The 13,470-nt window shown below is 44.3% G+C and overlaps 1 protein-coding gene and 1 long non-coding RNA gene across 2 annotated transcripts in view; both read right to left on the bottom strand.

The window, feature by feature from the left end:
* Window positions 1–1,087: 1,087 nt before the first annotated feature.
* Window positions 1,088–5,388, bottom strand: LOC118940277. Its single transcript, XR_005036813.1, has 2 exons — window positions 2,005–5,388; window positions 1,088–1,955 (listed from the first exon to the last, which is right to left on the bottom strand). It is a non-coding gene; the product is annotated as an uncharacterized LOC118940277 (long non-coding RNA).
* Window positions 5,389–5,574: 186 nt separating this feature from the next.
* Window positions 5,575–13,470, bottom strand: part of LOC110493377 (glucagon receptor-like) — a 9,814-nt gene continuing 1,918 nt past the window's right edge. The window contains exons 3-9 of the mRNA XM_036948310.1: window positions 13,128–13,287; window positions 12,900–12,960; window positions 9,712–9,781; window positions 9,119–9,207; window positions 8,583–8,727; window positions 7,374–7,415; window positions 5,575–7,152 (exon numbers count right to left, since the gene is read on the bottom strand). Of these exons, the coding sequence (XP_036804205.1) occupies window positions 6,733–7,152; window positions 7,374–7,415; window positions 8,583–8,727; window positions 9,119–9,207; window positions 9,712–9,781; window positions 12,900–12,960; window positions 13,128–13,287 (987 nt within the window). The 3' untranslated portion in view covers window positions 5,575–6,732. The remainder of the gene's footprint in view (window positions 7,153–7,373; window positions 7,416–8,582; window positions 8,728–9,118; window positions 9,208–9,711; window positions 9,782–12,899; window positions 12,961–13,127; window positions 13,288–13,470) is intronic.

Genomic DNA, 13,470 nt, shown 5'->3' with positions numbered 1-13,470 from the left:
GTCTAATCAACGTCTATTCAACGTCTATTCCACGTCTATTCCACGTCTATTCCACGTCTATTCCACGTCTATTCCACGTCTATTCAACGTCTATTCAACGTCTATTCCACGTCTATTCCACGTCTATTCACAACGTCTATTCCACGTCTATTCCACGTCTATTCACAACGTCTATTCCACGTCTTTTCCACGTCTATTCCACGTCTATTCCACGTCTATTCCACGTCTATTCAACGTCTATTCCACGTCTATTCCACGTCTATTCCACGTCTATTCAACGTCTATTCCACGTCTATTCCACGTCTATTCAACGTCTATTCCACGTCTATTCCACGTCTAATCAACGTCTATTCAACGTCTATTCCACGTCTATTTCACGTCTATTCCACGTCTATTCCACATCTATTCCACGTCTATTCAACGTCTATTCAACGTCTATTCCACGTCTATACAACATCTATTCCACGTCTATTCCACGTCGGCTCAAAGTCGTTGAAATGACGCGGAAGCGACGCTGAATCAGCCAGTGTGTAATAAAGTCCTGCTCGTCTTCCTCTTCAGGTGAAGTCAACCGCTGACACATGGAAAGAATGAAGCAGGTTTCCATTCCACCACATTGAGATCATTATAACAACATTGTAATGAGGACCTCAGAGGAAACAATCAATCAATCAATGGCGAATGGTTGGTGAAACAATTGTGTAGAATTGTACGTATGTGTACATATAAACAACTGATTGGTGTTCAAGCCTTTGTTTAAACCACCTGATGACAGAGGTTGTGTTCCAAATTGAACCCTCTTCACTGTAGCCCATAGGGCTCCGTGTCAGAAGTAGTGCACTATATAGGAAATAGGGCTCTGTGTCAGAAGTAGTGCATTATATAGGGAATAGGGTTCTGTGCCAAAAGTAGTGCACTATATAGGGAATAGGGTTCTGTGCCAAAAGTAGTGCACTATATAGGGAATAGGGTTCTAGTCAAAAGTAGTGTACTATATAGGGAATAGGGCTCTGTGTCAAAAGTAGTGCACTAGATAGAGAATAAGGTGACCTTCAGGAAGCAGAAAGAGAGAACAGTCTTGATGGTCAGTTGGTCATCTCTTTTAATCATTAGAATCATTAGAATCATGTCGACTTCTAACGGAACACAGAACAACATATTTATTCCTGTTCTTCTCTGTTTTAGAACTTGGTATGTACATTCTACACATCATGGAGATATCACGTCATGAGTAGGCTAGAGACAGGAGTTTACCCTGCCCATGGGACCTACCCAGGGCCCGTATTCTCAATATGTCTAAGAATAGGAGCAGGAGCGCTGATCTAGAATCAGGTTTGCCTTTCAGAACATAACAAATAAGATTACATGGACGACCTGATCCTAGATCAGCATTCATACTCTTAAACCTTTATTTAACTAGGCAAGACAGTTAAGAACATATTTGTATTTACAATGACGGCCTGCCCCGGACGACGCTGAGCCAATTGTGCACTGTGGGACTCTGTGGGACTCCCAATCACAGCCGGTTGTGATACAGCCTGGATTCGAACAAGGGTGTCTGTAGTGATGCGTCTGGCACTGTAGCTACAGTGCCTTAGACCACTGCGCCACTCAGGAGACGCTTTGTGAATACAGGCCCAGGCCTCTAGCAGAGTCGTTCCTGGTTAGTTAACGTAGTCAGGAAATCCTCTGGGCGCTACTCATGATGACGACGCCCTCGACCTCACACACTGTACGTGGGATCAGTGAGGACAGATCAGCCTATTGGGTATTAGCCCATTGCGTCATCAAGCTCTGATTAGTCTGAGAAACGCTGGGGTAGATCACAAGCATAGGAGTTTCTCCAGGACCTACGATCCAGAGGTTTTCCTGCACGGTGAGGTCACAGAATAAAACATCCACAGAAATAGAAAACCTTGTATCTTCACCATCTACATGTACAGACATTGTACTATCTCCATTAGTCCGTAGCGCTAGTCCACAACCATACAGACATTGTAATACCTCCATTAGTCCGTAGCGCTAGTCCACAACCATACAAACATTGTAATACCTCCATTAGTCCGTAGCGCTAGTCCACAACCATACAGACATTGTAATATCTCCATTAGTCCGTAGCGCTAGTCCACAACCATACAGACATTGTAATATCTCCATTAGTCCGTAGCGCTAGTCCACAACCATACAGACATTGTAATATCTCCATTAGTCCGTAGCGCTAGTCTACAACCATACAGACATTGTAATATCTCCATTAGTCCGTAGCGCTAGTCCACAACCATACAGACATTGTAATATCTCCATTAGTCCGTAGCGCTAGTCCACAACCATACAGACATTGTAATATCTCCATTAGTCCGTAGCGCTAGTCCACAACCATATAGGCATTGTAATATCTCCATTAGTCCGTAGCGCTAGTCCACAACCATACAGACATTGTAATATCTCCATTAGTCCGTAGCGCTAGTCTACAACCATACAGACATTGTAATACCTCCATTAGTCCGTAGCGCTAGTCCACAACCATACAGACATTGTAATATCTCCATTAGTCCGTAGCGCTAGTCCACAACCATACAGACATTGTAATATATCCATTAGTCCGTAGCGCTAGTCCACAACCATACAGACATTGTAATATCTCCATTAGTCCGTAGCGCTAGTCCACAACCATACAGACATTGTAATATCTCCATTAGTCCGTAGCGCTAGTCCACAACCATACAGACATTGTAATATCTCCATTAGTCCGTAGCTCTAGACTACAACCATAAAGACATTGTAATATCTCCATTAGTCCGTAGCGCTAGTCCACAACCATACAGACATTGTAATATCTCCATTAGTCCGTAGCGCTAGTCCACAACCATACAGACATTGTAATATCTCCATTAGTCCGTAGCGCTAGTCCACAACCATACAGACATTGTAATATCTCCATTAGTCCGTAGCGCTAGTCCACAACCATACAGACATTGTAATATCTCCATTAGTCCGTAGCGCTAGACTACAACCATACAGACATTGTAATATCTCCATTAGTCCGTAGCGCTAGTCCACAACCATACAGACATTGTAATATCTCCATTAGTCCGTAGCGCTAGTCCACAACCATACAGACATTGTAATATCTCCATTAGTCCGTAGCGCTAGTCCACAACCATACAGACATTGTAATATCTCCATTAGTCCGTAGCGCTAGTCCACAACCATACAGACATTGTAATATCTCCATTAGTCCGTAGCGCTAGTCCACAACCATACAGACATTGTAATATCTCCATTAGTCCGTAGCGCTAGTCCACAACCATACAGACATTGTAATATCTCCATTAGTCCGTAGCGCTAGTCCACAACCATACAGACATTGTAATATCTCCATTAGTCCGTAGCGCTAGTCTACAACCATACAGGCATTGTAATATCTCCATTAGTCCGTAGCGCTAGTCCACAACCATACAGACATTGTAATATCTCCATTAGTCCGTAGCGCTAGTCCACAACCATACAGACATTGTAATATCTCCATTAGTCCGTAGCGCTAGTCCACAACCATACAGACATTGTAATATCTCCATTAGTCCGTAGCGCTAGTCCACAACCATACAGACATTGTAATATCTCCATTAGTCCGTAGCGCTAGTCCACAACCATACAGACATTGTAATATCTCCATTAGTCCGTAGCGCTAGTCCACAACCATACAGACATTGTAATATCTCCATTAGTCCGTAGCGCTAGTCCACAACCATACAGACATTGTAATATCTCCATTAGTCCGTAGCGCTAGTCCACAACCATACAGACATTGTAATATCTCCATTAGTCCGTAGCGCTAGTCCACAACCATACAGACATTGTAATATCTCCATTAGTCCGTAGCGCTAGTCCACAACCATACAGACATTGTAATATCTCCATTAGTCCGTAGCGCTAGTCCACAACCATACAGACATTGTAATATCTCCATTAGTCCGTAGCGCTAGTCCACAACCATACAGACATTGTAATATCTCCATTAGTCCGTAGCGCTAGTCCACAACCATACAGACATTGTAATATCTCCATTAGTCTGTAGCGCTAGTCCACAACCATACAGACATTGTAATATCTCCATTAGTCCGTAGCGCTAGTCCACAACCATACAGACATTGTAATATCTCCATTAGTCCGTAGCGCTAGTCCACAACCATACAGACATTGTAATATCTCCATTAGTCCGTAGCGCTAGTCCACAACCATACAGACATTGTAATATCTCCATTAGTCTGTAGCGCTAGTCCACAACCATACAGACATTGTAATATCTCCATTAGTCCGTAGCGCTAGTCCACAACCATACAGGCATTCTGACAGAATATGTTGGGTCAACGAAAAGAGGAAGAGGGGAAAGGGGGGAGGGGTGCATGGATGGGGGAGGGGGGGTACCCCATATCTTATAGTCCCCCTGGAGGTAAGAGCTGGTATGATGCATCCTTTTGTCTGATTGGTGGTCGGTAGGTTGGCTGTCCTTATAGGACCTGAATATCTTACATTTATACAGTCTGTCTGTGAGTCTGTCTGTTTCTCTGTCTGTGAGTCTGTCTGTGAGTCTGTCTGTTTCTCTGTCTGTGAGTCTGTCTGTTTCTCTGTCTGTGAGTCTGTCTGTTTCTCTGTCTGTGAGTCTGTCTGTTTCTCTGTCTGTGAGTCTGTCTGTTTCTCTGTCTGTCCACTCAAATGGGGCCAACAGTTCATGGAGAAACTCAATATTCACTCCAAAACAAATTACACCCAAACAAACTACCCATAATCCTCTCAGAGAGACAGTGGGAGGTCCAGTCCTCTACAGTCCCATAATCCTTGGGGGTTCCAGAAATGTCTGTCTGAATGCCAGACAGACCTGGCAACAATCTGGAATGTCCCGTTGTTCCACAGCTGAGTCTGTTCTCTGGGGTGTTCTGATCTGGTCCTGTCCTGGGCTGAGAGGGCAGAGATAGAACGCTCTGGCAGGAACGTGTGTGTGTGTGTCTCTCTGTGTGTGTGTGCCTCTCTGTGTGTGCGTGTGTAAATCTTTGTAAATCTGTGTAAATGTCACTTATTTTGACACGGATTAGATCTATAATATGAATGGTTTAGTTATGCAAGCTGTTATCAACAAGACGTCTCCATGGGTGTTTTGGTAGGAACGTGCTGAACTAAACTAAACTGTGCAAGCCAACAGTGAAGTACGGTGGCTGCTGAGGGTCATACAGAACCACAGCGCTGAGCTTTCATATGGCACCCTATGCACTATACAGGGCTCTGGTCTAAAGTAGTGCACTATGTAGGGAATAGGGCTCTGGTCAAAAGTAGTGCACTATATAGGGAATATGGCTCTGGTCTAAAGTAGTGCACTATATAGGGAATAGGGCTCTGGTCTAAAGTAGTGCACTATATAGGGAATAGGGCTCTGGTCTAAAGTAGTGTACTATATACAATAGGGTTCTGGTATAAAGTAGTGCACTATATAGGGAATAGTGCTCTGGTCTAAAGTAGTGTACTATATACAATAGGGTTCTGGTCTAAAGTAGTGTACTATATACAATAGGGTTCTGGTCTAAAGTAGTGTACTATATACAATAGGGTTCTGGTCTAAAGTAGTGTACTATATACAATAGGGTTCTGGTCTAAAGTAGTGCACTATATAGGGAATAGTGCTCCGTTTGGGCCACACTCACAAAGACATAGAGGACAAGTGAAGCTCTCAGTAGCAGTAGAGAACAGGGACACACGGTGTGGACTTCCTCACATGAATTTGAAAATGTTGGGTAATTACCTCCAGCCAATGTGAAGCTACACCAATCCTACGCTTTAAATGATTGACGGGGGTGCTAGTGCACTTCTAGAAAAGGGAAGGAGAACCCGGAGCACAGCCAGGGAGTTGTTGAGCGAGGGTAGCGTTTGGTTAGCGGTCATACACATGGACACAGCTAGCAGGTCTGCTAGTTTCCCTTTAGTAGTACTTCTTGTCAACCTGAACACAGCTAGCAGGCCTGCTAGCTTCCCTTTAGCAGTAGTCCTTGTCAACCTGAACACAGCTAGCAGGCCTGCTAGTTTCCCTTCAGCAGTAGTCCTTGTCAACCTGAACACAGCTAGCAGGCCTGCTAGTTTCCCTTCAGCAGTAGTCCTTGTCAACCTGAACACAGCTAGCAGGCCTGCTAGTTTCCCTTCAGCAGTAGTCCTTGTCAACCTGAACACAGCTAGCAGGCCTGCTAGTCTCCATTTAGCAGTAGTCCTTGTCAACCTGAACACAGCTAGCAGGTCTGCTAGTTTCCCTTTAGCAGTAGTCCTTGTCAACCTGAACACAGCTAGCAGGCCTGCTAGTTTCCCTTCAGCAGTAGTCCTTGTCAACCTGAACACAGTGGGGAATGTGGTCAATCCCGTGGGGTCAAAATATGGTCTCTGAAAAATAAACAGTAAAATGTTTCATATTTTCAGACCATCAAGTCTTCTGGACCTGCAATCAACCAATCAATTAATCAACCAATCAATCAACCAACCAATCAACCAATCAATCAATCAACCAATCAATCAACCAATCAATCAATCAATCAACCAACCAACCAACCAATCAATCCATAAGATCTGGACTTGCAGTGCATTAACGGTCCCCTCCAGTAGGTGTGTTGTCTCTTTCTACACCTGAACACTTTAGCAATCTATCAATCAACCAATCAATCTATCCATAGGCCGGGGATGGTCTTCCCCCGTTGGTCAGAAGTTGCTTTCGGCGCCCTCCTCTGGGCGTGTATAACTCTGAGCCCTCTCCTCCAGACAAATGTCCTCCATCAGAGTGCTGCAGTTGTTAGTGCCACCATGTGGTGTGGAGGGACACTGCAGGGAGGGTTGAGTCTTTGTTTTATCCGTCCTGTTGTGGCAGGACCCCACCAATCTACTGCTCTCATTGGGGGTGATGGAGGTTGAGGCAGGGTTAGGATCAGGGTCGTAGTCGGGGTTGGGGGTCAACTGTGAGTCTTTAGGGTCGCTGCCGTTGTCTTGGACACCGGCCAGGTTGCCGGTGACGATGCTGCCGCTCTTGACGTGAGGCGCGTGGCTGTATGTATGACGGTACTCTTCCTCGATGTCTTTACCCAGCTTCCACCTCTTCCACTTTTTCAACATCTCAGACTGGACCTGGAGAGAGACAAACAGATTGAGGGAGAGAGAAGGAGAGAGGAGGGAGGAAAAAAGAGAGAGAGTGAGAGCGAGAGAAAGAGAGAGAGAGACAGAAAGAGAGAGAGAGAGAGAGAAGCAGATGAAGACAGATAATGATAAGATTCTATAAGAGGTTGGAGAGAAGAGAGAGAGGGGGAGAGGGAGAGAGGAGTGAGAGGAAAAAGGGCATTCAGACTCACCTCTTTGTTGACGAAACAATACAAGATGGCCACCAGTAGGCCCTGTAGAGAGGGAGAGGTTAAGAACACCTTATCACCACGGTAACACACTGTAACACCACATTGGTTTAGTTTATTAGGATCCCCTTTAGCTACTGCACATGTCTCAGCTACTCTTCCTGGGGTCCACATAGAAGACAGTAAAAGCAGTGGGAGAAAAAGTACCCAATTGTCATACTTGAGTAAAAGTAAAGATACCTTAATAGAAAATGACTCAAGTAAAAGTTAAAGTCACCCAGAAAAATACTACTTGAGTAAAAATAAAAAGGTATTTGGTTTTAAGTATACTTAAGTATCAAAAGTAAATGTAATTGCTAAATTATACTTACGTATCAAAAGTAAAAGTATAAATCATTTCAAATTCCTTATATTAAGCAAAACAAATGACATGATGTTCTTGTTTTTATTTTATTTACTTTTGTAAATTTGGGTGCCAGCGGAAATGTATGAAGTAAAAGTAAAAGTAATCAAAAATATGAATAGTAAAGATACGAAAAAAACGACTTAGTACTTTAAAGTACTTTAAAATATTTGTACTTTAGTACTTTACACCAGTAATTAAAATATGTTACATGAAATACTATTTGTTTTATGTATATATATATATATATATATATATATATATATATATATATATATATATATATATATAGAAAAGACACCAAAGAGACAACAAAATAATATTTACACACTATTCATATGTACATGTTCATATTCACATTACAGTCTTATTACTACCCTATTTCACCTCTATGACAGAATTACACCTTATCACCATGCGGACACAACATACCACCACATTACAGTCTTATTACTACCCTATTTCACCTCTATGACAGCGTTACATCTTATCACCATGGTGACGCAACATACCACCACATTACAGGCTTATTACTACCCTATTTCACCTCTATGACAGCGTTACATCTTATCACCATGGTGACACAACATACCACCACATTACAGTCTTATTACTACCCTATTTCACCTCTATGACAGAGTTACACCTTATCACCATGGTGACACAACATACCACCACATTACAGTCTTAATAATGTTATGCCCTGTGGGACCTGGCCAAAAATAGTGCACTATATAGGGAAGAGGGTGCCATATGGTATTTATCCGATGATGCCTATACAGGAAGTGATGTAAGTTTGATCTCCTGACCTGGAAGGAGTTGAAGAGGAGGTCGTAGAAGAGGCGGATGAGACGCATCTTGGAACCTTTGGGGACGGACTCATCGATGACTAAGGTGAAGAGGATGGCGTGAATACCCAGCAGAGGGATGAGGGTCAGAGTGGATTTAGCCAGCCTGAGAGAGAGAGAGAGAGAGAGACAGAGAGAGAGAGAGAGAGAGAGAGAGAGAGAGAGAGAGAGTATGAGGGAGAGAGAGTATGAGGGAGAGAGAGAAGGTGAGAGAGAGTATGAGGGAAAGAAGGTGAAAGAGCGAGGGAGAGATAGAAGGTGGGAGAGAGTATGAGGGAGAGAGAGAAGGGGGAGAAGGTGAAAAAGCGAGGGAGCGAGATAGAGTTCATATTGAAAGAAGGAGGCAGAAGGGGCGAGAGGAAAAGTTGGGGTCATAAAAGGAGAATGTTACAGAGACCAACCACACAATAGACACACAACTCTATAACTCGTTAATATATCAAGTACATGACTTTAGAAGGGAAGATGGGATGGAGGGATTTGAAGACCTCAACCACCTGAACTTGTAATCTGTGTATCTCATCTGATGGGCCTTGAGCTTCGACATCAGGATCTTTATAATCCGGATGAAGATAAAGAAATTCATCTGAGAATGAGAAAAAAGACAGAAGGAGAAAGAAATTAAGCCTAAATATTAGCAGAGCCAATTGCTTGTCTGTCTGTCTGTCTGTTCCTCTGTCTGTCTGTCTGTCTCTATGTCTACCTGTCTGTCTGTCTGTCGATCTGTCTGTCTATCTGTCCCTCTGTCCGTCTGTCTCTATGTCTACCTGTCTGTCTCTCTGTCCATCAGTCCCTCTCTCTGTCTGTCTGTCCGTCCGTCCGTCCGTGTGTGTGTGTGTGTGTGTGTTTTTAAATAAAAACGAAGATTTATGATTTATGCGATATTCTAGTTACTGGACTTAATATATCAGTGCTTGTGCATCAGAGTACCTCATTTTGAAATACTCTAGAAGCTGTTGCAGGTAGTTAATATGTCATTTTAATACATCATAATACCTCATGTTGAAATACTCTAGAGATCAATGGAGAGAGAAGGAGAGAGAGAGAGAGAGAGGAGAGAGAGATAGAGGGAGAGAGAGAATAAACTCACCAGGTAAGCTAACAGGATGGGAGAACGTATAATCCACCAGTAACCCATGTTGATGTTCCTCTCCCAGCACCTAAACAACATCATCATCATCAACATCAACATCATCACTACCACCATCATCATCATCATTATCATCACCATCATCATTATCATCATCACCATCATCATCACCATCACCACCATCATCATCACCACCATCATCATGATCATCATCACAATCATCACCATCATTATCATCAACATCACCACCACCACCATCATCACCATCCTCATCATCACCACCATCATCACCATCTTCATCATCATTATCAGCATCAACATTCCCAGGTTCGCAGGAGACTGCATCCACTGTAAAGGCTCCATATGTCGGCTCAATCGGCTGCATCCACTGTAAAGGCTCCATATGTCGGCTCAATCGACTGCATCCACTGTAAAGGCTCCATATGTCGGCTCAATCGACTGCATCCACTGTAAAGGCTCCATATGTCGGCTCAATCGACTGCATCCACTGTAAAGGCTCCATATGTCGGCTCAATCGACTGCATCCACTGTAAAGGCTCCATATGTCGGCTCAATCGACTGCATCCACTGTAAAGGCTCCATATGTCGGCTCAATCGGCTGCATTCACTGTAAAGGCTCCATATGTCGGCTCAATCGACTGCATCCACTGTAAAGGCTCCATATGTCGGCTCAATCGACTGCATCCACTGTAAAGGCTCCATATGTCGGCTCAATCGACTGCATCCACTGTAATGGCTCCATATGTCGGCTCAATCGACTGCATCCACTGTAAAGGCTCCATATGTCGGCTCAATCGACTGCATCCACTGTAGAGGCTCCATATGTCGGCTCAATCGACTGCATCCACTGTAAAGGCTCCATATGCCGGCTCAATCGACTGCATCCACTGTAGAGGCTCCATATGTCGGCTCAATCGACTGCATCCACTGTAAAGGCTCCATATGTCGGCTCAATCGACTGCATCCACTGTAAAGGCTCCATATGTCGGCTCAATCGACTGCATCCACAGTAAAGGCTCCATATGTCGGCTCAATCGACTGCATCCACTGTAAAGGCTCCATATGTCGGCTCAATCGACTGCATCCACAGTAAAGGCTCCTTATGTCGGCTCAATCGACTGCATCCACAGTAAAGGCTCCATATGTCGGCTCAATCGACTGCATCCACTGTAAAGGCTCCATATGTCGGCTCAATCGACTGCATCCACTGTAAAGGCTCCATATGTCGGCTCAATCGACTGCATCCACTGTAGAGGCTCCATATGTCGGCTCAATCGACTGCATCCACAGTAAAGGCTACATATGTCGGCTCAATCGACTGCATCCACTGTAAAGGCTCCATATGTCGGCTCAATCGACTGCATCCACTGTAAAGGCTCCATATGTCGGCTCAATCGACTGCATCCACTGTAAAGGCTCCATATGTCGGCTCAATCGACTGCATCCACTGTAAAGGCTCCATATGTCGGCTCAATCGACTGCATCCACAGTAAAGGCTCCATATGTCGGCTCAATCGACTGCATCCACTGTAAAGGCTCCATATGTCGGCTCAATCGACTGCATCCACAGTAAAGGCTCCATATGTCGGCTCAATCGACTGCATCCACAGTAAAGGCTCCATATGTCGGCTCAATCGACTGCATCCACTGTAAAGGCTCCATATGTCGGCTCAATCGGCTGCATCCACTGTAAAGGCTCCATATGTCGGCTCAATCGACTGCATCCACTGTAAAGGCTCCATATGTCGGCTCAATCGACTGCATCCACTGTAAAGGCTCCATATGTCGGCTCAATCGGCTGCATCCACTGTAAAGGCTCCATATGTCGGCTCAATCGACTGCATCCACAGTAAAGGCTCCATATGTCGGCTCAATCGACTGCATCCACTGTAAAGGCTCCATATGTCGGCTCAATCGGCTGCATCCACTGTAAAGGCTCCATATGTCGGCTCAATCGACTGCATCCACTGTAAAGGCTCCATATGTCGGCTCAATCGACTGCATCCACTGTAAAGGCTCCATATGTCGGCTCAATCGACTGCATCCACTGTAAAGGCTCCATATGTCGGCTCAATCGGAAAAGACCTTTAAATGTCAAGAGCTCTATGATGTGGATCCACCTCTGATCTGATTATATCCCAGCCTAAATCCACATACTCTGCATATGTCATGTTTTCCAAGTAGTGAGCTACAGAGAATGTGTGGTCTAACTCTAAGGAGTGAGAGAGGGAACAGTCTAAGGAGAGAGAGAGGGAACAGTCTAAGGAGAGAGAGGGAACAGTCTAAGGAGAGAGAGGGAACAGTCTAAGGAGAGAGAGGGAACAGTCTAAGGAGAGAGAGGGAACAGTCTAAGGAGTGAGAGAGGGAACAGTCTAAGGAGAGAGAGAGGGAACAGTCTAAGGAGAGAGAGGGAACAGTCTAAGGAGAGAGAGGGAACAGTCTAAGGAGAGAGAGGGAACAGTCTAAGGAGAGAGAGAGGGAACAGTCTAAGGAGAGAGAGGGAACAGTCTAAGGAGAGAGAGGGGGAACAGTTCAAGGTGAGAGGGGGAACAGTCTAAGGAGAGAGAGGGAACAGTCTAAGGAGAGAGAGGGGGAACAGTCTAAGGAGAGAGGGGGAACAGTCTAAGGAGAGAGGGAACAGTCTAAGGAGAGAGAACAGTCTAAGGAGAGAGGGGGAACAGTCTCAACTCATAATGGGTTTTAATCAACATTAGCATATCTAGCCTCATAAAACATATACATTTGAAAAAAATATATGTATTTTAAATAGAGCTCTGAAAACTCTTAGTCGTAGAAGAGTGATCATTTACCTCACAGATTTTAACTGATCATATTTGGGTAATTCCACAGTAACGGAATGACACTGAGACTCAGATTTTTCACTCTAAAATGTATACTAAACAAAAAGCATTTATTTCATAGTTTAACAAACCACACAACTCTATGCACAAGCACTACTTTTAACAATTTACACTGAACATTTTACAAAAACACATTTACAGGAGGAACTGCGCAGATGTTTTTCCAGGAAATGTTTACATTTTGTATTTACTATATACATTTGTTCAAAGTAGAGACTTGTACTGGTTTACTAAGAAAAATGTGTCTCAGCATCATTCCATTACCATGGAAACGACACATTTAATAAATCATATTTATTCACTCACTCTTCATTCTCGTACAGGTATTTGACTATCACCCACGGCAACACGAATATCAGAGGAGCACCTGATGAGAAGGAGAAAAGAGAGAGGGAGGATCACCAATCACACACATCTAAACACACACACACACACACGCACACACACGCACTCACACGCACACACACACACGCACACGCACACACGCACTCACACGCACACACACGCACACACACGCACACACACCCTCCTCACCCCAGCCGATAAACAGGTAGATGCAGAAGTAGTTCCTCTCAGTGAACACGGTGACGACCAGGAGGCTGTGCAGGTAGATGCCTTCCACCAGCAGCCAATAGTTGTTGGCGATGACGCTGTACTGCATCATCACCATGGCGATACGGCACCCGGCAACCGTCTACGAGAGAGACAGGAAGAAGTCCATATATAAAGACGGTGCTATGCAGAGACTCACACACACACACATTTGGGTAACACACACACACACACACACATTTGGGTAACACACACACAAGAGCTGTCAAAGGACACCAGAAACAAAATTGTAGACCTGCACCAGGCTGGGAAGACTGAATCTGCA

The sequence above is a fragment of the Oncorhynchus mykiss genome, chromosome 17, assembly GCF_013265735.2.
Source record: "Oncorhynchus mykiss isolate Arlee chromosome 17, USDA_OmykA_1.1, whole genome shotgun sequence".
In the NCBI taxonomy this organism is placed as follows: domain Eukaryota; kingdom Metazoa; phylum Chordata; class Actinopteri; order Salmoniformes; family Salmonidae; genus Oncorhynchus; species Oncorhynchus mykiss.
Note: the sequence above shows the minus strand (reverse complement) of the source record. Positions and strands in the feature narration are given on the sequence as shown.